Source organism: Asterias amurensis, chromosome 5 (assembly GCF_032118995.1).
Source record: "Asterias amurensis chromosome 5, ASM3211899v1".
In the NCBI taxonomy this organism is placed as follows: domain Eukaryota; kingdom Metazoa; phylum Echinodermata; class Asteroidea; order Forcipulatida; family Asteriidae; genus Asterias; species Asterias amurensis.
Genome location: NC_092652.1, coordinates 4,470,036 through 4,495,900, shown reverse-complemented (window position 1 = coordinate 4,495,900; position 25,865 = coordinate 4,470,036). Strand labels below are relative to the sequence as shown.

General features: G+C 37.9%; 3 protein-coding genes across 6 annotated transcripts in view; 2 read left to right on the top strand and 1 right to left on the bottom strand.

The window, feature by feature from the left end:
* LOC139937217 (uncharacterized) overlaps positions 1-5,858 on the top strand; it is a 30,339-nt gene extending 24,481 nt beyond the window's left edge. For all 3 annotated transcript variants that reach the window (XM_071932295.1, XM_071932296.1, XM_071932294.1), the window contains exon 11: positions 1,250-5,858. In XM_071932295.1, coding sequence (XP_071788396.1) covers positions 1,250-1,421 — 172 coding nt within the window. In that variant the 3' untranslated portion in view covers positions 1,422-5,858. The remainder of the gene's footprint in view (positions 1-1,249) is intronic.
* Positions 5,859-6,540: 682 nt separating this feature from the next.
* Positions 6,541-13,602, top strand: LOC139937109 (kelch-like protein 21). The gene is made up of 2 exons (XM_071932110.1): positions 6,541-6,685; positions 8,389-13,602. The coding sequence occupies exons 1-2, from the start codon at positions 6,663-6,665 to the stop codon at positions 10,388-10,390; spliced, it is 2,025 nt and encodes a 674-aa protein (XP_071788211.1). The 5' UTR covers positions 6,541-6,662; the 3' UTR covers positions 10,391-13,602.
* The window catches only part of LOC139937110 (NAD(P)H-hydrate epimerase-like), a 115,736-nt gene continuing 103,468 nt past the window's right edge, over positions 13,598-25,865 (bottom strand). For both annotated transcript variants that reach the window (XM_071932111.1, XM_071932112.1), the window contains 3 exons: positions 20,383-20,602; positions 18,176-18,434; positions 13,598-16,949 (listed from right to left, as the gene is read on the bottom strand). In XM_071932111.1, coding sequence (XP_071788212.1) covers positions 16,732-16,949; positions 18,176-18,434; positions 20,383-20,602 — 697 coding nt within the window. In that variant the 3' untranslated portion in view covers positions 13,598-16,731. The remainder of the gene's footprint in view (positions 16,950-18,175; positions 18,435-20,382; positions 20,603-25,865) is intronic.

Sequence of the window (25,865 nt, the reverse complement as noted above, 5' to 3'; positions counted from 1 at the left end):
TAACGGGAAAAACCCACCCTTTTTTCCGCACATTTCACCGTTTCATGGCATGTGTTTACTATAAATCCGTAATTCTCGATGTCGAGAATCGCTCACTGTTTTAATGTTTTCTCAACAAGTAAAGCATTTCATGGATTATTATTTCAAGAGAAGTCTTTCACCATTACCTTCTGTAAACCCTGTATGTTATTTGTAAATCTGTGAACTTTTTTTTTTTTTTTCCGAAAGTGTGTAATGGCTTTAAGACTGAGTCACCACTCTTTTATTCTTGTTCTTAAATACCTTTCCACTAAAAACATCCAAAAGCCTTTAAAATGTTGAGAACCAGCAAATTTAGCATCAGCTCTGAAGTTCTGAACTTAGGTGCTTAATTTTCAAAGTTGTGTGTTAGTTCAAAACTATGGCCTACAAATCTAGACCACAACTACCAACTTAAGTTGGGGGCGTGAAATTTGCGACTCTGTGTAATCATCATCTTGTAGTGCCTTCTTTTGACTTGATTTCCTCAGGCTATGCTTAAACAATCCTCAACGTGTTTATACATGTACTGGGGTCGATTTCACAAAGAGTTAGGACGAGTAACTCGTCCTAACTAGGACGAGTAACTCGTCTTAACTCCAGATAAGACTTGTCTTAACTCTTTGTGAAATCCACCCCAGGGGTTGATTTCACAAAGAGTTAGGACTGAGGACTAGTCCTAGGAGATATTTAAAACTTAAAGGAACACGTTGCCTTGGATCGGTCGAGTTGGTCTTTGAAAAGAGTCCTGTAACCATTTGTTATAAAATCGATGTGGTTAGAAAGATCTTGTAAAAGTAGAATACAATGATCTACACAAATATGCCTCGAAATTACGTGGTTTTTGTTTTACCTCGTCGACAACGCGGTCGGCCATTGACTCCCATAAATGGCCGACCGTGTTAGTTCGCGACGTAAAATGAAAACCGTGCAATTTTGAGTGATACTTGTGTGGATCATTATAATCTACTTTTAAATCATCTTTCTAACCATATGCATTTCATAACAAACGGTTACAAACGCTTTTCAAAGACCAACTTTTCAAAGACCAAGGCAACGTGTTCCTTTAAGGCTAGTCACCAGTTAGGCAAGTGACTTGTTCTAACTCGAAATAAGACTAGTCTTAACTCTTTGTGAAATCCAACCCTGCACATTTAAAATGATCTCCTTTCGACCAATCAGAATGAATACATGAATATTTCATTTTGGAACTGTGTGTTTTTAATCGTAGGAGTCCAGTTAAGGCGCGGTGCCATCATGTGACCATGTCCGAAGACGAACTCAGTTTCACCAAAGGCTCCATCATGACGGTGAAAGAACAGGTGGACCCTGATTGGCTGATGTGTTCACAGGGCGACCAATCAGGACTCGTTCACATTGACTATGTCCAAGGAATGGAGTAACTTCTTCACAATGTCTTGGACTTTTTAATTTTTTTATTACCAAACTGAGTATTGCAGACATGCCATTTTGTTATTTTAGTTGTGTCATAAAAATAGCTATCCTGTTCGTGTGACATAATTCTACTTTTTTTATTGTATGATGAAAGTAGTTGATAGTCACCTAAATTTTATGTTGTGGTTAATGGGAGACTTTTGGGACGCTTGGTGGCAGCAGACTTACCAGGTAAAATCCATTGTTCTCTATCATGTGCGCACACTCAGAACTACGTAAACAATGGAAATTTACCTGGTAAGTCTGCTGCCACCAAGCATCCAAAAGTCTCCCATTGGTCAGCACCCTTCATACAGTTGCATATGTGTGATGTTATAAATTTAAAAAGATCCTTAATGTTGAAAATAAAACGGGACTAGGAAAATAATTCATGTTTTTGTGACGTGTGGAAGAAGACATGTTTGACTGAAGATCTTTTGCGCAAGAATTTCAAACTCTGGACTTTTTGCATTTACAAGAAAAAAGTAGCATGAGCAATGAAACGTGTAATACAGATGTTTAAAGTTTTTGCTGGCGTTTACTGAAGTATTTGGGGAAATTAAGTATTTTTTCTTAATTTCGCCCGAAACTCTACTCTGGCAAGATTGTTGGTGGCACATGTTCAGTTCTGTCCTTTTTTTCTAAGTCTAGAAGAGCATGAAACTCTTAGAAAAGTTTAAATAATGTGAAAGGCATTGTTTAACATTAGCAAGCTAAATAACAGCAAAGCGTTTTTCACTCCTAAGGTTTTATCTTTAGTATCTCGTTTACCATGAACAAAGAGTCGTACAAAACTTACAAAAGAATAGATACTTTTTAACCCGCATTCAATTACATAGACGAGCACTTTTGCTTTAATAGAATAAATAGGGGACCAGTGAAGTTGGCATGTAATGCATGGAACTGGTTCCCTGCTTTCAGTTACTTACTAGTAGGAGGTTTTTAAAGCCAAATCATCCCTTGCCCTTCTTTTTAAAAAAAATTAAAAAGCAATTTTTAAAATTCCTATCCAATAGATTGAGAGCTTTAGATTTGGTATTCAAGATTTGGTCGGTACGGATATATGCAAATTGTCTCTCACTTTGTGGGATATGTAATTACAGGACTTGTTGTATCTGTAATGTTAAAACGTTCTACTAAACATGTATTTACCACTGACTTCATTTGTTCTAATCTATTGCTTTTAACAGTGTGGATGTGCAAAAAAGCTTGCATGAGCTACAGTTTTCAAGTTAGATTGTCTGCAGTAGTATTTAAAAAACAGACTTAACAATACTTTAAAAACTATAATAAGTTTGATCAATTTTAACCTGAGTGTACTAACAAGAAAATCTGCTAGCCGTTAAAAATTGTTCACCCCTTGTAAAGTATTCCTAACTCACACACACTGTATTATAGTGCACAGTGTAAAATAACACAATTCATAATATTGTAATCTATTTATAAAGTAATATAATATTTACGCGTCTGACTTAAACTACTAACTTCACAAGCAACCATTGACCCATTGTTTCTGAAAATATTTTCAAATATTTACAGCTAAATATAATGTCTCTCGTGACGCATGTTATTTGTGAGTTTCTCTTTGCTTTGTATCTGCAGGAAATAGCCCCAATATTAAAAAATCACTGAGTTATGTAGGATCACTACTGCCTCAATACTCCAAAGTCATCTAAAACGAAAGGTTGAATTTGAAGTATTGGTCAGGTTTTTAAGCAATATTTTCTGCCAAACCATCTTTAAGCTGTTTAGTAAAATATGCTTAGTACAGGAATAGCTTGCCAGGCAAAATACCTAGACATCCATAATATTGTGACTAGTTGGTACTCTCCTACATCATTGTGCTTAGCAAATCAATTTGTTTGAAAAAAATTCTACTCATCAACTTTGTGAAACCAGTAGAGGCTCACAAGCTCTGAAATTGGATCGACATCAGAACAGATTAACACACTTGTACTTCTCAATGGGTTCAGGCCATTAATGATGTTGGCATTCTGTTGACGATGTGCAAGATTTATTTATTTTGTTTTGAGCCATGATTAGTGGCAATATAAATGCGCATTTCATTCTGTAAATTGCTGCTTTCAAGCCAGTACAGGGTACTTTGGGCACTCGCATGATTGAATGTCATTTATGATTCGGTCGCAAGCAAACAAACTGTGAACTTCTGGCACTTTGCTGCAGCCAAACAAATACTTCAAGAAAGATTCAGCTTTTTGAAGTTGATCATGTTGAAGACATCTTTGTTCTCTCCCATTCAAATCAATGTTACCAAATCGATTCAATTAACTTAGCTCTATAAAACCCCTTCAATCTAGTATTTTAGAACAAATACTTTAAACGTTTAACGTTTTTATGATGTTTTATCTTAATACATGTTATGGTTTTCCTATATTGCTGCAAGTTATTTATGCCATGAATTTGTGGTAGGTAGAAGTATTATTTGTCATCCTTTTTGAACATTACTCTGCATAAAACTATACAAGTGCAATAATTTTAACTATAAAAATGGCCCATCAGTTGTCTAGAATTATTTTCTGTAAAGAAGCTCAACAAGCACCAAAGGTAACATGCCTTTTCTTGTGCTTACAGTTTGCAACGATATGAAATGAAAACTCCCAAAGTAAGCACAAAATCAGCTTATTAACTGCTGATTTGACCCCTGGTGAGAAAAATATCAATTCAGTGAAGAAACCTTTAGTCCAGTACTAGAAAAGACAAAAACAATTTGAAAATCAAATTAGTTGGAAGGAGAAAGGTGCACAGCTTAAGTAGTCTTAATTGCTTTAAATGTCTCTCCATTGGACAAACATTCACGGTAACCACCCGGATTTGTGTAAAATTGTAAATTAGAATTGTACAGTTAAATCAGATCTTACATAGTTATTTACATGTAAATTAGTTTCTGTAAATCAGGACGTGTCGATCATACCAATGCATCGTCTGCTATCTTTGTGACCTTGCCACTGGGGTGCATATTGGCAGTTGATCCAAAAGCAATTTCGTGGTTCTTGAGACTTAACTATAATTAAGCCCAACCTAAAACCTCTTTTGGGTTCAGCTGCCAAAACTAACTCCTCATTGAGTTGTATGTTATTCTTTTTGAATGCTCAATGTGACTGTAGTGTTTTGGGTTGGGTTTTTGGGAACTTACCAAGTACAGAAATATAGGGAGGGTTTATTATGGGACATTACTGATCATGTAGAATCTAGATCAAGAAATACCCAGTTGGGGGCTGGGTTCACTAGTTATTATGCAACAGCTGTTCACTGATTTGGTTTTGTCACATGTAGAGTGGTTGGCCAATTCAGTATAGCTATGCAAAGTTGCAATCGGGTTCATTTTTGTTTTGAGATTTATATCAAAATAATAATAGCTCTTCAATTATTTTAACTTTGCAATGGGCCATTTGTGTTATTCCTTATGCCATCTCAGCTCCCTGGGTAGCACACCAAGCTAAATCAATCAATCAGTAGAACCACCTCTGCCTGCCCTACCAGGTACCCCATTTACCTCTGGGTGAAGAGCAGGAAGTTAAGTTAAAGGCAGTGGACACTATTGGTAGTAACTCAAAATAACTTTTATCATTAAACCTTTCTTGATTATGAGTAATGGGGAGAGGTTGATGGTGTGAAAGATTCTGAGAAACGGCTCCCTCAGAAGTAATGTAGTTTTCAAGAAAGAAGTAATTTTTAAAATTTGAGGTCTCGAAATCAAGCATCTGAAAGCACACAACTCTGTGTGACAAGGGTGTTTTTTCTTTCATTATTATCTCGCAACTTCGACGATCGATTGAGCTCAAATTTTCACAGGTTTGTTATTTTATGCATATGTTGAGATACACCAACTGTGAAGACTAGTCTTTGACAATTACCAATAGTGTCCACTGTCTTTAAGTGTTTTGATCATGGACACAGTGCCTGACCGGAATTCAAACCCACACCATGATGATTTGGGCACTAGAGCTTGGGTCCTATGCACTATAGATCACTCGGCGACGACATGCCACAAAAGTGGATTTTAAAAATGTATGTAAGTGCAAATTGGTTGTGATGGAAAAGTACCATTAATGATAGCCAATTCAATCACTCATTTTGGTTAAAATTAACGATGGTAGAATTGTAGCTGCTCACAAATTGAATGTAAATGCAATTAGTGTAAAAGCTAAAAGGGACAAGATTTAAAGCTACTGTAGAAAGATTTTAGGGGTGTAATTAATTATTTTCTTATTATTTTTGTATTGTGTCTGTGTGCTCCTGAGCTAACAGAGTGTAGATTATTGTCATAACATAAAATGTGAAAAAATGTAACGTTTTAAACTTTGTAATCAGGAGAATGGATTCAATTTGAAATGAAATGGTGACAGATCTCAGGAATGGACTCAGTGGAAATAAAACAGTGAATGTAGCAGAACCTAAAACCATTGTTTGTGTAAGAGTAGTTATTTCTTGAGTTATGAGCTCTCTTAAATGCAAAGCGGAAAAAAACATCTGTATCCTGCCACCACTTTATCATTAATATGTTTTGAAATAAGTTGAGGGAGAGGTGGAAATAAAGTTAAATGAATTAGTGTTTAATTTACTCAAATTTCGATATTATTCCTTTTGGGAAAAAGTAGTGAGGAACAACTAGTGGCAAAGTTTCTTTCATAGGGGTACATTATTGTTCTTATATCCCCCACCCCCTGTTCCCTCAACAGAATGGTGATTGACTAGTTGTTTGCTTTGTTCTTTCATTATTTTCTTCCTTTACACTTTCAAAAACAATTCTTCTACACAGGCGAACAATCTAGGTGGGAAAGGGGCAACTGTCATCCCAAAAAATGTAGGTATAAAAAACAGTGGACAAGTTCTGGCACAGCAAGAAGAAGACAAAATGACAGAGAAACAGAAGGGGGGAGAAGGCATGTTTTACCCCATGTTAAAATTGTTAATTCTGTTAAATCTGTAAAATTTCTGGCAAATCAACTGTTCTCCCCAATATGTACATGTCCATCCATGCCTCCCTATACATTATACAAATAGTACTCTCCTGTGTGGCTGAAAGTTTTATTGCGATGTATAAATACCAAACTGTAGAGGGCGCTACCCACTTATAGCAGACGAAACTAAATAAAATGGTAGACTCTGTCTAAAATTAATTAAACCTCTGTGCAAGTCTCGTCAAGACATCAAAATAACCGGCCAACCTCAAGCATTCTGCAAGGTGCATGTCGTATGAAAGCTGCTCCATGTATGTCTGTCATTTTCATAATATATTCACGTTTGGATTGTGATATTTTTAACTTGCTTATTGTTGAATCTTCTCTGTATTGTGTGTGACGTAAGACGAGTCGTACTCGCGTAGTTGTTGTATCGTTTCTATATCGCGTGTTTTGTTTGTTGATTATTTCCATTTCTCGACTCTGCGGTCTAATTCTAACCCTTGGTTGGTGGCTTTTGTAGCTACCCACTAGTGTGGTCATTGTTTTATTGCCGCACTGGATAATTTCCCGCACCTCGCCACCAATTTATCTGCCCTAAATTAGCTACAGTGCCACTGAATCTGATTCGAATCATACCTCCATGTTCGAATCTAGCCCTGGTAATACTCCTAGAACTATGAGAGGTTCGTTCGGCTATCGTCTCCACAAACATCTAGCAGCATAGGTTGACATGTCTTACAACACAAACGAGGGGTTTTTTGCATTTCGATAATGAGGTAAAATCTCTCTTTTTAAAATCAAATCTCGCCCAAATTAGGCTCTACGTGTTCTTTGAACTCTCATTGACCTAGGACGAGGTACACGAAAACCACTCCGCAATCTCAAAAATTGTTTAAAATTAATACTGTTATTCAGTCCCCATCTATTCCGTTTTACCACTGCACTACGAACCCCTGAACGCATTGCGAATTCACGACACGTGCAATCGTGGACGTATTATTTTTCCCCAGCATGTACGTGGAGAATTATCTGCACACGTTCGTCCTGGAAAGAACCCGATCCGTACTTTGTGTACAAAACATGTCCAGGCGTCCGGGAACCACTTACATCTAGAGTGTACACATACTGGTACCCTGTGCGAGCTTCGTGGTTCCCATACGCGTGGACATATGTTTTGTACACAAAGCATGAAAAGTGACAGCTATAGTTTGGTTCTTGTGCGTCTGGTGTACAGCTTTATTGAATGACCATACATGCAGACCTATTAAATTGCGGGGGAAAGAAAAGAACTTATTTAAAAATTATCACAGATGAATAACTCACTGTGCTTTTATTTTGTATCAACCTGATCTTCTCTCTGTAAGGGTTTCCATGGTTACGTCATGTCCACACATGACAAGCATATTGTCTGTACCTTTTGTAGGGCTAGGGTTTTTCTTTCAATCTGTAATGCAGAGTTTAAAAGCTTACCATAATTTTTTAAGTGCTGTTTGACTTCTAAAATGATGAGCTAGGTAGACAGACAGCAGCCGCGTGGGACCAGGTTGGTGCAAGAGTTATGGTACTTATAACAAGCAAATTTTGTAAAAGTTGTTTGACCCTCTATCGCAGCTTGCAACAATGTTTTTTTTCCAATATCTGTCTACCTTGCTTCCCATTTTTGGAGTCAAATTGCATTTAAAATTCATGGTAAGCTTGTAAACACGACATTGTAAACACAGCATTGATGGAAACTGTATGGCACAGGGTTACACCAACCCTCAGAAATCTTGGAAAATGATTCAGTGTTGAAAAATATGTTTTTTTCTTATAAGTGCACTGAACAAAGGAATACGCACAAAAGGGACATGTGTATACATACAAAACAAAGAACTTTTTTGTCTTCAGGTTTTTAAGCACGCTCTATACATTTAAAAAAAAAGAGAATACTAAGATTATTGTTACCCAACTAAACTACTGATCAACATTTCTAAATCTCAAATATTAATTTCTGTTTTACTTTCCTACATAGATTGTCTACACCCAGCAACAGAATGGATGATTTAGCGGAAATCTCTCCTCGAACCCCTCAAGCACCCGATCCAGATCTGGACATTGATACCAGTCTGGTTGAACAACTTGACCTTGACGATCAAGAAACGGCCAACGCATCCACCACTGAACAAGTTGACGTCATCCAGCCAGCATCAGAAGTATATCAAGTAGAAAAGGTGACTGCTCTTGGTACCTCAAAGGACGACCAAAGTAATTTTATTCTTTCAGAACTTAACAGACAGCGAGCAGAGAGTAAATTTGTGGATTTCTCTCTTGAATGCAATGGTGTAATATTTCTGTGTCATAGATGCGTTCTTGCAGCCAGTAGTCCCTACTTTGACAGGGTGATCTCCAAATGCAAAGTTAGTGACAATCGTGTTTGCCTGGACAATCTGAAGCCTGATGCTCTTCAGAGAGTTGTTAATTTTGTGTATACGTCAAGGCTGGACCTCGGAGAGGAAACGGCAGCTAGTGTTTTAAGAGCGGCGTGCATGCTGGAATACCCAACTATCATTAAACTGTGCTCCAGCTTTCTCCAAAAAGCAATATCCCCGAGGAACTGTCTAAGGTTCTCCCATCTCGCCTTGGAATGCAGATGCGTCGACTTCCATCAGTCCGCTTGGATGATTGCCCTCGAATCCCCGACTGATGTTTTCGCCCAGGATGAGTTCTTGGAGATATCCGTCGACCAACTTGTTGAGTATATATCATGCGACGAATTGAATGTTACAGTTGAAGACGTAGTTTATGAGGGCGTTATGAGATGGGTAAGACACGATGAAATTAACCGAGCATCGGATTTACCCAGGATCTTACAGCATCTTAGATTACCTCTCCTCAGTGATAGACTCTTCTCAAGCAGTCTTGAATCCAACCCTCTCCTTATCAACAGTGATAAGTGTCGACAGCTTGTGAAGGAGGCTAGAAATCTACGAGACTCTGCACTGAAAGGGAAAGAGATGCACAATGACTCACTTAAGCCGCGTCCGTCACTGATGAATGACTTGTTGGTCGTAGTGGGAGGAATGGAGACTAGCAGGCACTGGGTGAAGGATGTCGTTTACTACGATCCTCGCTTCGACGCGTGGGAGACACTGACTAGTCTTCCATTCCAGCAAACTGACTACAGCGTCACAACACTAGACGACAATATTTACATCAGCGGCGGTTTTAAAGAGGGTGACGCAACGTCCGAGGTTTGGTGCTACAGGACGGCACAGGATAAATGGCTCCAACTCCCAAATCTCAAACTTCCAAGGTTCAACCACACATCAATCGGTCTAGATGGAGCAGTCTTCGTAGTTGGCGGGGAAACAGACGAGGCTGGGGTCACCGAGATTGAAAGGTATGATCCCCTGAAGAACGTATGGGAAATCATTGGTGAAGCCAACCCCACGGAGAGTAACCTGACTGTGGCTGGTCTGAATCACAAACTATACATAATTGGCTGGTTGGTGCATACTAGATTAATGTGCGCCGTCCAATGCTTTGACCTCGAAACCAAACAATGCATGATACAGCCTTGCTCGGGGCTCAACAGGCAACTTTTTCCCGTTGTCGCCTTCCAAGACGCCATCTACATTCTCGGAGGAAGCCGAATCAAAGAGGTTGCGATTTACGATCCAGACACTTACCAGTCCGCCAAAGCAGAACCTATGCGGTATAAACGCAACACGCCGAGCGTTGCTGTTGTCGGGCGTCGTCTTTATGTCACGGGTGGGGAGCTGAGACACCATCTGGACAAGGTGGAGGTTTTTGATGCAGTCGCTAATTCATGGAGCATGGTAGCGTCCATGCCAAAAGGTCTATGCTTCCATGGGTGTGTAGGTGTGAGGAAGTATTTAGGACCGCCCTACAATGAACCAGTGGAACCAGAGGCCAACCAAGATGCTGTGGGTACTCCAAGAACTCAAGATGCTGTGGGTACTCCAAGAACTCCAGGAGGGGAAACGGATATCATCGTGGTGTCTCAAGAGTAGCCGTAAATTGCTATTGTTCAAGTGTTTTTTTACATTAGTTTCTTCAGTTTGAACTCATTGGCAAAGTCTTTTTTTTTTTAAAGCATTCTCAAATGGTTAATACTTGCATCTTTCAATTGCTGGTTTGGAGTTGTGTTGGAGGGCTATACAAACACCTGGTTGATGAGGTAAAAGTAGTGAGTCCATTTTCACAATAGGGGGGTGGAAAAGATGCTCAGGCCAAGTCCGAATTACTACAGCTTCAGCTACATCTAGAATTCTGTGTTGTCTTGCAGTGAAGTATAGAACCTCCTTAGTAACAAATGTAGCTGTAGCTGTAGCCGACAAATCAAATACGGCCCGAGGCACCCAGTGTCTCTGGCTAATTCTACGGCCCTTTTCAAAACCATAGCGTCAGGTTAGGCTCCATTAGTAGTTTTGAAAATGTACACTTTTGGCATGGGACTTGGAACAGGCCGAAAGTGCCTAACCAACCTACAACTGTAGGGATAATATATAGTGGTTGGTTTGACTAACAGTTTTTGTCTTCTTTCTGGATTGGCGTAATTAACCTCACAAACAAACCCCTAATAGAGAAGAGAGGACCATTTCCTTAGCCAGTTGACGTTTAAAATCAGTATCATAATTTAAGAGTTGTTAAGTTAACATCGGGGATTAAGAAAAAATTCCAAATTCCTTTATTCTTTGACTTTTTATTTGGTGAAATTTTGTCAAAATAAACCAAATTTTGTTTTTGTTTTTACCCTGATACTGATGTGTTAGCACTGTATACTTTTCGAGCGGTACCCGCTGCTTAAATATAGGAATCGAACTGCCTCTAGCTATCGGGCAATCTCTGTGGTCTAGTTGGTAAGACACTCCTCTAGAATTGCGAAAAGAACTTGGGTTTGAATCCAACCCGAGTAATATGCCTGTGATTTTGTTCACAGTACCTACTGGAAGGTATCGAGTTTACTTTGCTAACACACATCAGCGTTAGGATAAACAAAATTAAAATGAATATTCAGTAACAAATTGTAAACACTATACAAATCATTCAATTTAGCTTTGGAACTATTTTTTTTATTTACTTTTTAAATAATGTACTGATTAGTACATCGTTTATACATAAATGTAAATATTGGGTTTTTTTTAAAGGTGTGATACATAATTGTTCTGATTAAAACAAAAATTAAAATAAAATAGAATGAATTTATTTCTCTAAACATTGTGTGTGAAACTAATGTCGGGAATAAATTTCCTGTGAATTGTTTAATCTGAAATGTTGCATTATTAAAAAACAAAAAATGTTTCTAAAATGATGCAATAGGCCCTACTGATGCCTTTTTGATATAACTTGACCTACATGTATGATTTGAGCTATATTTGGGAAATAAATTATCGATACTTCAAAAAAACAGGCAAACATTTTTTTTTAAATCATAAGGGGTAAGTCCAGTATTTTTTATCAAATTTTGGCAAATTTTTATGTTTAAATTTTAAGCTCTAAAATGATGCAGCGGGCTCTACTGATGCCAGTTTATATAACTTGACTTCAGTTTTAAGCTGTATTTTTGGAAATATTGATACTTGAAAAATAGGCAAAAAAATTGAAAAAATCATAAGTCCAGCATTTTTGTCAAATTTTGGCAAATTTTTAAGTTTCAGTTTTATGTTTTGAAATGATGCGGTAGACTCTACTGTTGCCTTTTTATATAACTTGACCTAAGATGTGAGCTGTATTTTGGGAAATATTGATACTTGAAAAACAGACCAACAAATAGAAAAAATCATAAGGGGCAAGTCCAGCATTTTTGTCAAATTTGGGCAAACTTTTAAGTGTAAATTTTAGTCTCTAAAATGATGCAGAAAGCACTAATGATGGCAGTTTATATATGACCTCAGTTTTAAGCTGTATTTTGGGAAATATTGATACTTGAAAAATAGGGCAAAAAATTGAAAAAAATCATAAAGGGTAGTAAGTCCAGCATTTTTGTCAAATTTTGGCAATTTTTTAAGTTTCAGTTTTATGTTTTGAAATGATGCGGTAGACTCTACTGTTGCCTTTTTATATAACTTGACCTAAGATGTAAGCTGTATTTTGGGAAATATTGATACTTGAAAAATAGGCCAAAAAATTGAAAAATCATAAGGGGTAAGTCCAGCATTTTTGTCAAATTTTGGCAAATTTTTAAGTATCAGTTATATGTTTTGAAATGATGCGATAGACTCTACTGTTGCCTTTTTATATAACTTGACCTCAGTTTTAAGCTGTATTTTGGGAAATATTGATACTTGAAAAATAGGCCAAAAAATTGAAAAATCATAAGGGGTAAGTCCAGCATTTTTGTCAAATTTTGGCAAATTTTTAAGTTTCAGTTTTATGTTTTGAAATGATGCGGTAGACTCTACTGTTGCCTTTTTATATAACTTGACCTAAGATGTAAGCTGTATTTTGGGAAATATTGATACTTGAAAAATAGGGCAAATATTGAAAAAAAATCAAAAGTCCAGCATTTTTATCAAATTTTGGCAATTTTTTTAAGTTTAAATTTTAGTCTCGTAAATGATGCAGTAGGCTCTACTGATGCCAGTTCATATAACTTGACCTCAGTTTTAAGCTGTATTTTGGGAAATATTGATACTTGAAAAATAGGCCAAAAAATAGAAAAAAATCATAAAGGGTAGTAAGTCCAGCATTTTTGTCAAATTTTGGCAATTTTTTAAGTTTAAATTTTAGTCTCTAAAATGAAGCAGTAGGCTCTACTGATGCCAGTTTATATAACCTTCAAGTTAATAACAAGAACTTCAGTAAAGCTGGGTACATGTTCCGATTGTTGTACACACAAGCGGCGTTTTGTCGTAAACATGTGAATCAGCGCTACGGCTGGATCAAGTTCTTGGCTAATATTAGCCAAGCTGTGTGCACACTCCAAGTGCAAACAGATACTAGATTGCATTTAACCTGTTTTAAAGTTTGAATAGAACCCTTCGATTTGATCCTGTACAGAAGAAAATGGGGGGGTACCACCCAGGGGGGACAGGGGCAACTGCCCTCCAAAATTAAGGCAAAACAGCGACGGTGGGCACATCAAGAAGAAAAAAACACTGGACAAGGAAAGTTAAACAAACACTGTACTTGGTATTACCAATTGGTATTTGTGTTTTTTCTTTATTTTAAAATGTCAGTCAAATTAACATTACACGTCTATCTGTACCCCCCCCCCCCCCCCCCCCCCACAACCAAAGAGTCCCCATATGCCAATGCCAAGAACCGGGCCAAATTACATGGCTCTGCTTACTGTCGATAACTTTGCTTCAATCACCAATCTCCGCTTACGGTGCATGCGCCTAATTGCTGCGCCAGCTGTGTAAGCAAAGAATGCCTAGCACAATCCATAGGTCCTGCTAACCTGTAAAATATGCTTCAGAGGTAAGCGCGGAATTCCCTGCTTCCATAAGCGCAGATTTTTTGCTTAGCCAGTAAGCAGAACCATGAAATTTGGCCCCGATCTTGAGGATCCTGAATACCTTGATTCCATTTCCATTCTGAAAAGAAAATTAATACTACATTAATCAATGGATAGAATACCTGGAAAAAAGACTTGCCGTATGTACTTTATATAGAAGAGTTTGCGGTAACACCATGTAATAACAATCTCTAAATGAGTTGGGGTGGTTCTGAAAAGAACCGTTGGGTTAACTCGACGTATGTACTTTGTAAAAACAAATTTGTTTACATTTCAACTTACTGGTGATTGGAACAGTAAACTGACATATTACTCTAACATGGATATTGGCACTAACAAAAGTTTCTTTGGTCTTTCTTAAAAGACTGCATCAATTTCTCGACATAATTTCACCTCAAGGTAAAGAGGAGACCAGACATATTTTACTCCCACTCTTTGATGTTTTTGGACCAAGGTGTATTAAACAAAATAAAATGTTCTCAAAACGATCATAATAAAATGGTTTGTGTACTTATTATTTTGACAGTACATGAGTCTACAAGTTTACAGAATTTCATAAATGTTTATACCTTCACCTAAAATGTACACAACAAGCCCTCTATTTTTACACTGTATTAAAGAAAACCTCGACACATCTACATGTATGCTACAATTTAACCCATTAAGAACCATTTCAAAAAGAAATTAAAACTTTGTTGAATTCTTCGCAGAAATTATGAGACAGGGAGACACCTTTGGTACATTTATAATTTCTATATGGAAAGATTTTCATATCCTGCCACCAATAGTTCTCTCATTTTTATCAGAAGGAATATCATATTTGAGTAAACTAGATACTAATTGATTTCATAACAAATGAAATGGTGGTGGCAGCATACAGAAATGTTTCCGTCTATATATTCAGAAAGAGATATCCAGAATATTTATCAAAGTTTGCATCCCTTTACAATGTAATTTCTTCAATCATTAGGATTCAATAAGAAGTAATCAAACTTGAGTTGTGTTTGGCCACAGGCTTCCAAACCTAGACTTTGAGGGACTATCATTATCATTATGCGGCAGATGAGCTCAAACTGTCTTAAAAGAACTGGGTCTGCCGCGAGGGAAATATGCATGCAGCCAGTTTGGCTGTGTATCAAAATGATTTGTTACCAATGGTCTAGAAATCTCACGGAAAGCTGACAGCGACTGCTCTATATTCCGATACTCCTCTGCTTAAAAAAAAAAACCTTTGTGATTCTCAAAAAAACAAACTTGTGATTCTTACACAAGTGTTGGGGTTAGGGTTTAGAAACATACAATAGGGGTGACGGAGCATAGGGGTTTCGAAACATAGAGTTGTCGGAACATAGGGTAGTAATCGTAGCTGACATAACAGACACACTTATGAGCAGTGGTACTCAGCATTATCTCTGTACTATTCTGGAAAGGTTAGGCCTAATAGACGAATTGTAGATGTAGATAGATAGTTCCCAATAGATGCCATTTTTACAGGCAACTTGGGTTTTGGTTTTGGCAGGGATGAGAAATTTCAGACTTTTATCTGAATTTAGACTTTTCAAGTCTGCTGGTTAACAAAAAACTGCTGTACTTTTCTCCAGATAAAATAAGTCATGCTCTTGGTGTACTTATTTAGTGCTGAGGATACTAATCCCAAAGCTCCTTGTATGGAATCTATAACTCCAGGGGTTGTCAAAAGGTGGAATTGCCATCATTTCAATAACGAGGCCTGGATTCCAGACCAGTCTTCTCACTTGGTGTATTTCAACATATGCATGAAATAACAAACCTGTGAAAATTTGAGCTCAATTGGTCGTCTAGTTGCGAGATAGTAATGAAAGAAAAACACCCTTGTCACACGAAGTTGTGTGCGTGGTTGATTTCGAGACCTCAAATTCTAAATCTAAGGTCTCAAAACCAAATTCGTGGAAAATTACTTCTTTCTTGAAAACTGTGTCACTTCAGAGGGAGCCGTTTTTCACAATGTTTCATACTATCAACCTCTCCCCATTACTCGTCACCAAGTAAGGTTTTATGCTAATAATTATTTCGAGTAATTACCAATAGTGTCCAGTGTCCACTGCCTTTAACCCTTAAAGCATAGTTGTGCACAATAACATGTCTGATTTGACTGTTAAGGTGGCGGACTTTACACTGCAGTTACACAGGAACCCAACCTCGTTCCCAGGGGTGATCGATCTCGCCGCGCCATTTTTTTCCCAGCATGCCCTGCTTGATCGTAACCCCTGGAAGTGTAACTCAAAAATATCCAAATATAAGGGATATTACAATTAGTCCTATGGTTGCTCCGTTCTGTGTTGGGCGTTAGTCGCGCACACGCTGGATGCGCTGTGTGTAATAAAAGTAATAAACTTGCTTTGGCATTCAGTGTTGCGTGACAAAAAAAAGTGAACACGTATATCTTTATATATGCACGCGTTTTGGCGTTTCAAATTTTGCGCGTATATGATAGCCAATCGAAGACCCAGATCGGAGTTTCTCTCCCAGGGGTTAGAGACGTACGCAGAGCTAGCGTGATACGGCGCGCTGCCCATGGTAGCGAGGTTGACGGGAACCATCTATATTTTTGCAGGCCTGGAATTACACAGAGGCCATGTCAACTTGCACTGTTCTTGGACTTGGTGCCCCTTCAAAAGTTTTCCGCAAACTTCTAGATTTTCCAATGGAAGTGCCAAAATGAAAATGGCCTTGCCCTCCCAAGATGAAATTCCATGCCTGTTTTTGAGGGAATGTTTTGTCTTTTGTACCTTTCTTTTACTATGTTATGTTGACACTAAATTCATGTCATAATGGCTAGCATTGAATGAGAAGATCTACTTTTACAATTAGAAAATATTTACACAGGGAATTATAATTGAATATTCTTGTTTGTTAAATTGATGACTTTGTTGTCAATTCCACGACACAGTCTGCCCCTGGGTAATTCGGGAGTGATAGTTGATACTTGTGGGCCAACTCTGGAGGTACAAAACGTCCGCCTAGATAATGGTACTTTCCCTTGAAGTGTTCGGCTGCTTTCTTGGGAGCAGTTAGCGAGATCAGGAAGTCTGGCTTCAGGCCGTCCTCATTTCCCTTCTCGACGTCCCAACCTGGGGGAGAAATACGAGGGGGGGGGGGGGGAGAAGATTGATGGAAGAGATGAAGATGAGGAAATGGGGAGGGGAGGGTGATGAGTGGGTTTAAGAAAGCAGGGAGGATTTAGAGGAGGGAATGAGACAAAACAAAGATTTAATTTTGGAATGTAAGCAGATTGATGGGATCAATGTTTAATGGCAAATCAACGTTCAATTTAAATGGGGACAATAAACAAGAAATGAAGGTGAGGAGACAGGAGGGAAGGGAGGTGAGGATGGAAGATGAGTGGGTTTAAGAAAGCAAGGGGGTTGAGATGGAGGTAAATAAAGAGAGTGACACAAAAGTAAGATTTAATTTGGGAATGTAAGCAGATTGATGGGAACAACATCAAACAAATTTTCATTGAATTGGGGGGAAAAAAATGGACAAGAAAACAAGGATCAGGGGTAGGATTCAGCAACTCTTACTTTCAGAACTAAAAACATATATATTTTAAAAGCATATTTTTGTGTAATATAACACAAATAGGATATCACCTTTTTTTTGGGGGGGGGGATATCTTCCGCTGGGATTAATATAAAACAAATGAAAACATCCGGCATACAAATTCTAGAAAAATCAAAGTATTGTATTTGGGGGGAGGGGGAGGAGGCAGGCACAGAGAATGCCACTGAGAAAGGTATTCATGTAAGAGGGGGGAACCCCGTTTTATTTGCCTCACTATAAAGAGTGTTAAAGGCAGTGGACACTATTAGTTACTACTCAAAATAATTATTAGCATAAAACTTTACTTGGTAATGAGTAGTGGGGAGAGGGCGATAGTATAAAACATTGTGAGAAATGGCTCCCTCTGAAGTGACATAGTCTTTGAGAAAGAAGTTTTTTTCGAACGAATTTGATTTCGAGACCTCAAGTTTAGAATTTGAGGTCATGAAATCAACCATCTAAAAGCACACAACTTGTGTGACGAGGATGTTTTTTCTTTCATTATTATCTCGCAACTTCGACGACCGATTGAGCTCAAATTTTCACAGGTTTGTTATTTTATGTACATGTTGAGATACACCAAGTAAAGAAGACTGGTCTTTGACAATTACCAATAGTGTCCACTGTCTTTAAATAATTAGTTTAAAGCAATCATTGAAATTTCAGTATACTCTATTGAGTGGACTCGGAAAATCTCCAACAAAGATGATAAAACTTGGCTTTATGCCACCAATGAGCGTCCGGCTCAACATACCTGATGGAATATCAATACTGCAAAGAGGAATTGATGTGCCTCTCAGTAACTTGAGCACATCATCGAACGGCGCCCTCACTTGACCCGAAAAACTGAACCCGAATATAGCGTCGACGACAAAGTTGTAACTCATATCGATGAGGCTGCTCGAGGGCAGGTAGGATAGGAATGGGATATCCATGTACTTGCATTGTGTGCTGAGGCTTTTGAAGAGTTGGGCGTCCCGTTGTTTCGGGTAGTAGATGGATGGAAGGTAACCCTGAGCATTGGGAGAATAATAACAGGTCTTTTAAATATATAACGCCGTTCCAAAAATAATCGTTGCTCTTCACAAACAAACAAAAAACAACATTAGCAATAAGTCACTTCGGAGTTCCAGCTGTGCATGTCTGTTACTGCTGACAACGCATGTTGTCTATCTCCAATAACCTTTTGGCAATACCAGCGGGTATTGTCAGCAGTAACAGACGTGCGCCGCTGACATTCCGAAGTGGCTTATTATAACACACTATAATAAATAGGTTTTGAGATTGCGTTTGAAAGCATCAACTATTGGTGAGGATCTTTTGGTCTGTGGTAATTGGTTCCAGACAGTCGGCCCGGAAACACTGAACGATCCATCGCCTACACGTTAGTTACTCTTTAGGATGGTAAGACGAGTAACGTCCCGGTTTCGATCGAAGGCCTTCCCTTGATGGTATACATGGGTGGCAATGCAATCTTTCAGATAGACCAGCGACAGATCATTGAGAGCTTTGTAGATGTAGAGTAGTGTTCCAGGATCGAGAGATGAGAGTGAAGACAAACACGTAAATGGCGACCATTTGCATTTATGATGTTCGCCTACTCCCGCTGCGATGTTTGCTTATTGGACATCCTGAAAGCCTGTTAATCATTTACAGGGTCAGTGTAAGCGAGTAATTGAGTGAATTAAATGAGAGTGGATTGTAAACTGTGCAAACCTCATCACTACTTTAGCGCAACCTTGCTTGGTGATGTATGGCGGGTAGAACTGTATAGCCCAGGTTAGACTCCCTTCGTTGCATATCGCGACAGATTGATAAGATAACAGGAGTTCGACCTAGGTAAAGGTGGAACTTTAGTTTTCCCCTCAAAACAATGAAACCAAACTGATTTTGCTTATTTTGGCAAACTGGGGGAGAGGAAGGGAAAGTAGTCTTTCTTTCAATTGTTTGCAAGAGTTTAGACCATGTCAACTTAGTTTACAATAAGTGTGACCTTGTACAATCTTTTGAGTATTCTGGCAAGCAGGATACTGCACAGGTCATATGGAAAGTTGACATTGTGTGTCATAATTTCCACATAAATCCAAGAATTATGAAAGTAAAAGCTGGATAAGTTTTGAGATGGGCCTCCTTTCATTATGTCAAAAGTTGATTAGAATTGAACAGTGCACTCTCCATAAAATATAAGATTTTATAATTTGTTCCATTAGGCTGTGTACACAGGCTCTGTGGCTCTTTTGTAAACATGTGATGTCACAGGTCACATCGTCTTTATAGAGCGTAATTAAAGAAAAACAGGGAAATGAAATTAAGAACATGATTGATGAGGTACTTATTTGATCAATCAAACTCCATGTCCAAAGTGGTCACTACTGCTACGGCTTGATCATGCGGTGAAGCATAGGAGGCTCATAGCTGCAGCTGCCATTATGGACACGCCCTTTAGATCATAAAACATGGAGGCTATAAACTGAGTGCCTGGATGTCTCATGAGCGGCAAATCATACGGCAGTCATTTTGGCTGTATGGCAAATGTCCCTCTGGGTCAATCAAGTAAATCCCTTTTTGCACACATTTTGGTATGAGTACTTTTGGTATTCATTTAATTTCAAAACATTTATTTCCATTCCAACAGATAATCAAAATAACAATAACCAATGACAAAGAACATAATTGAGGAGAATTGAAAATGGGGGCATAACCAGAAAAGCCAAAGCTCACTATTATTATTTAACTTTAATTTTGTTTAATGCGGTTTGTTCCAAACAAGGCTAAACACCACTCATATCACATAGCGTGTATTTATCATACACACACCGACGTGTATGCCTACTTCATATTCAAATGCCGCACGTGTCCTCTTGCTGTCCCTTTGCGTTTGTGCACACAGCAACACCAGTGTGCCCTGTAGTTCTTATAAATAACTCTATGGTTCTTAGCTATTCGTGTCATTTCACTTACGAACAGTTTGAGATGGCGAGCGCAGACCAGCCCATCCCCACCATTGTTGCCTGGTCCACAGCATATTAACACTGTAGGTTCTGACTTGGTGAGACTATTGATGGGGTATGCTTTTGCTATGGCAGTGGCACAACTCAGTCCGGCTAGCTCCATCAGTTGATCTAGACTGTAGCAGTACGTTGAAAAGAGCTCCTCATCTATTGCAATTGCTTCCTTTTGGCTGAAGAAGAAAATAAAAAAGAAACAAACATTTTAACTTTCATTTTCATTTTAATAAGGGAGGATAATCATTCTTCTGAGAAACTAAAAAGGATGTGTATCACAGTGTTCGAGCAGCAGGCACGATAAGACACTTTAAGCAGCCAGCAACATAGCCTATTACCACAGAACACAGTCATACATCTTTGAATTTTCTGGAGGAAGGAAATCGGAGAGCTAGAGAAAAACTTTCATGGCATGGTAGAGAATCATGGCACACAACTCTACCCTCATATGGCATTATAGTCAAGAATCTAACCAGAGCCACATTGATGATGTGAGGCGTATGCTTAATCCACCTTAGCCATTCATGCCACATGTCTGACTTCTTATGTGGAATAAGAATTGTGTTTTACTATTATTGTCGGTCAAATAAAATACCTTTCAATCAAATTAGATATACATAATTCCTATAAAGACATACGAAATCTATCCCCCTTACATCTCTCAGCACTCCTTCAAATAACAACAGTAAACTTAATTGCGTGTAACTGAGTCCGGAAGTATTTTCATACTTTGATTCTGGTCTTGTTCAAACAAAATGCTGATCCAGTAGACATTTTGAGCCACAAACTCCGAGGTCTTGTGGATTTCTCCCTCAAATTCAAGCTCTGGCAATGGGTACATTGAATTTATGAAAACAATTACAACAGCTGTACATTTCATCCCTTTTTGGCGCCCAATTTTATGGCTCTGCTTACCGCAGCATTCTTCAATTACGGTCACTATTCTCCGCTTACAGGGCTGAAGCCAAATTTGTCTGCACACGGTGTGTAATATAAGTATGCTACACAGCTTCAAGTCTTAGTTGAAGACATTTCCGTTCAAGAAATCTTTCTCATAACTAGAGACACTTCATCTGTTGTCTGCATCTGATTCATGTTCTCCAGTTTTTTATTTTAATTTTGTGCGCCTTGGGTGTCCTTGGACTCGAAAATGTGCGTAATATTAAATATTTAATTAGTGTTATTAATGTGAAGTACGCACATACACTACAAATCTTTCTTGCTAACCTGTTTGAAAAATGTTTCCGTTATGTGAGTATGTTTCACTTAGGACAAGTAGAGCCGAAGAAACTGTACCCGGATCATAAAAATCTCTTTCAGAACAAAAACAAAATATTTCCCCTGACGCCCCCAATCAAGCAAACTAACAAATACAAACACAACCTCAAGTGGGTGGAAAAAAACCAACCTAAAGTGTTCATCCTACAATGTTTTCCTTCTCCCATACAACTTTGTGAGATAGTGCCATAGCTCAGCAGATAAGCGCACCGAACTCAAGCTATGGTGATGTCATGACTTAGGACTAGTCCTAGGAGATATTAAAAACTTAAGGGTAGTCCTAAGTTAGGAAGAGTAACTCGTCCCAACTCAAGATAAGACTAGCCCTGACTCTTAGTGAAATCAACCCCTGGTCATGGCACTTCTGTAATTGAGCAAGACACGTATCATAGTTTATAACTTTGGATGGGGCGTAAACCTCTAGAGCTCTTTTTCACAGTGACAGCAATTTATCAGGGGTTCGTTGCTCAATTTAAGCAAGATTGTAAAAGTTGTACAAGTTGCACTTTGTGTGAAAGGAAAACAATGTTTGGACTGTCCAAGGTCCTTATGACATCTTCTCAAAATGTCCATACCTAATTGACAGATTGTCCTTACACACAAGGTGCATTTTTGTAAAATTTTGCAACCATGCTAAAAATTAGACAAGGGACCCTTGTTAAATTGCTGTCATGTGAAAGGGCTTTAAAAACTGTGTATTTCGTTAGGTTGAAGAACCCAGCAGTACACTTATCGTTAAAGCCATTGGACACTTTAAGTTCACAGATTTACAAATAACTTACAGGGTTTACAGAAGGTAATGGTGAAAGACTTCTCTTGAAATATTATTCCATGAGATGCTCTACTTTTTGAGAAAACATTAAAACAATATAAATTCTCGATGCGAGAATTACAGATTTATTTTAAACACATGTCATGACACGGCGAAACGTGCGGAAACAAGGGTTGGTTTTCCCGTTATTTTCTCCCGATTCTGATGACCAAATTGAGCCTAAATTTTCACAGGTTTGTTATTTTATATATAAGTTGTGATACACAAAGGCCGAAAGTGTCCAATGGCTTTAAGAGAAGCAGTTTGGCTGCAGAGTGCGTCGCATTACCTTATAAAAATCTAAACAAGAAGATATGTAAATACATGTAGGTCTCATAATGCAAACATTGCTCTGTATCATAAAAAATAATGAGAGCTTTGACGCCAGTCAAGTGTGATAAAACACCATGAGAACTGCAGATGATTATACAAAATGCCTGGTGGGGCATCCTTCTCTTTAGATGTCCCCTGTGGAAATCCATTGTGGGTTTTTTCTCGATGAAGTCTAGACCTCTTTAGCTAACTCAAATTTTCTTTTGCGGATATGAATACAAAATTTTGATTTTATTTTTGTGTTATTGTTTTACCAATTTCTCAAAAACTACAGCAACTCAGCAAGTAATAATTTAATGGAAGCCTCCTATTATCATTGTCTTCAAGCCGCGTAAGTTGTATGTAAATCTGTGAACATTCTTTTTTTGTGTCGTACAAAAAGTACCCAAACCCTTTAAGAAGAAATCTTGACATGTTATAGCTTGTCTTCAATCCGCCACAAGATGATATGGTTATTACTTCTAAATCATCTTGCAGTCTGCCATCCTCGCCCACTTAAAAGAGAGACATTACGTTGTTAAAATGCACCATTCTCTCATTTCAGTATAAGCTGTGTTTGCATCAAGCTGTAGTTGCAGACATGATACGTGCCACTTTTAACTTATTAGTTTGTTCCATACTCAGGGGGAAAAAACAAAACTGGAAATAAAAAATCACAGATGTAATGGATATCTTCGATGGTGAACATCACCTCACTGTTCAGATGTTATGGATACTGTTTTTGAAAGTGTCTTACAAATTAAAGCTAGCACAGAAAATCAGCGCTTGCCCTGTAAGCGAAGAAAGGTGGTAAGCAGAGCCATGTATATGCACAAAAAATTGCTAAGCACAGAAAAGTATTGCTTAACAGAAATAGAAACCCAGCCAAAGCTATATTTTAAGTTAGTTTACATTTGTAGTCATGACTGGCGCCCCACTCAAAATTTGCCAAGCAGTTTTTTCTACTAAACAAGTTTATGAAATTAGGCCCAGATCTCCATTGATTCACTAATTTCTGTGTATCAATTAGTCAATTAATTTTTCATAATGCTGTTTTGAATTTAGGAATTTTAAAAAGAGTAAAAAGAAAGATGCATTTTATTTCTAATCTGTCATTCAAAATTATGAAAACAACTCACATTGCATTGATGCATTCAATTAAAATCACATTGAGTACTGTTTATGTTCCATCAAATAGTTGATTTTTGTGAGCATGTCTCTGATGGGATATGACGGCACACGTACGTTTTATACATTCATCAAAAGCCGCCCGCCAGTCCACCATTAGACCCATCGAAAGTCGTCAGTCAGTCTGAGCCCGCCCCATTATCAAAGGGTTTATCTAGTTACAAAGGAAAGTGTTGGTGTACGAAATGAAACTGTCTGTGGCCTGTTGTTTTTTTGCTTAGATGAGTGTGCATGGATTGATAAATTGATATAAATGAAGCGTGATTATACTTTGGAGTTAAGTTTTTTTGTGCAAGTGTAAATCATCTTCAAAATGATTGTTGGTTTTATAAAAGATGTTGGTTTGGTTTGGCTTTAGTTATTCCTGCCTTTTTGCTGCATGCCTGAGGCTTAAAGGGCAGGTACACATTTGGAAATAACTCTTAAAGATGCTATGTCAGATTTTTGGCCGATTTGACTCACAAATTTTGATTTAAAATTTTTGATTTGGTATTTTGATCGGGGTCGAGACGGTTACAAGCTTTCATTTGAGCCATTGCTTGAAAAAGTCCGCCAATTATTATAGGAGTGAAATAAAGTGCTCAAAATTAGTTTTAATTGTCGGGATCCTGACAATAATTATATCACATGACCAATTCTTATGTGTTTTAACAGAAACGTTTTAAATTTTTGTCATGGTTCCTGACCATTAAAAGTAAAAGTAAAAAAAATTTTTTTACTCTTTGAAATACCATTCACTCAAAAAAAATCTATTTTTTAATGTTGGGGCCAAAAATCTGACATAGCATCTTTAAATTAATGGCAATAAGAACTTTTGGTTAAAGCCATTATTCATTATTCATTATTCATTATTCATTATTCATTATTCATTATTCATTTTAATTGTTTCATGAACCAGTCATACAACCATGTTAACATTACAGAGCCCATTCACAGAGAACCGGAACTTAAAGCCATTGGACACTTTCGGTAAACAGTATTGTCCAAGTCCCACACTTCGTGTATCACAACTTATATATAAAACAACAAACCTGTGGAAATTTAGGCTCAATCGGTCATCGGAGTCGGGAGAAAATAACGGGAAAACCCACTCTTGTTTCCGCGCGTTTCGCCGTGTCATGACATGTGTTTAAAATAAATCCGTAATTCTCGTTAACGAGAATTTATATTGTTTTACTGTTTTCTCAAAAAGTAAAGCATTTCATGGACTAATATTTCAAGAGAAGTCTTTCACCATTACCTTCTGTAAACCCTGTAAATTATTTGTAAATCTGTGAACTTTTTTTTTTTTTTCTGTACCGAAAGGGTCCAATGGCTTTAGGAAGCCTACAGCAGCTTTTGATTGTGTGAAACATGTTGAGAAAACTCCACTTTGGAGTAATGTGGCTAATGTATAAAGATGTTGTGATACTGCTACTTAGCACAATATCATTAATACGATTTACTCAATACAAAGACTCACGGTAGACGATTTGTTGTTAACTTCTTCTGCATGCAGTCTATTTATTTCTACATATGGCTTTTAACATAGGAGTGCACCCTTAGGTGCCCAAGATAAGAATAACTCATTTACTTTCCCCATCCCTCTTTTATTTCCCTTCAACTTCTTGAGGAGTGGTCATTCCTGGAATGAGGCAAGAACCACATCCTTAAGTCCAGGTAGGTCACTGACCACTGACCTCCACACCCACCTCAGTATTCTAGGAATACCCATTACTACCACAATGAACTTCTCACCACCAGGCTCTGGGTGAAAGTTCGGTCATGACTAATAATGACATCACAAAAGATATCGGTTTCTATGCACCAAAATTTGAATCTGAGATGAAGTATCGCTTATCAGGTTTTGT

Bases quoted from the DNA above. Each gene is read 5' to 3' on its own strand.
- LOC139937109 (XM_071932110.1), top strand. From the start codon at position 6,663: ATGTCGTATGAAAGCTGCTCCAT. The intron at 6,686-8,388 runs GTATGTCTGTCA...TTTCCTACATAG, and splicing joins TCGTATGAAAGCTGCTCCAT to ATTGTCTACACCCAGCAACA.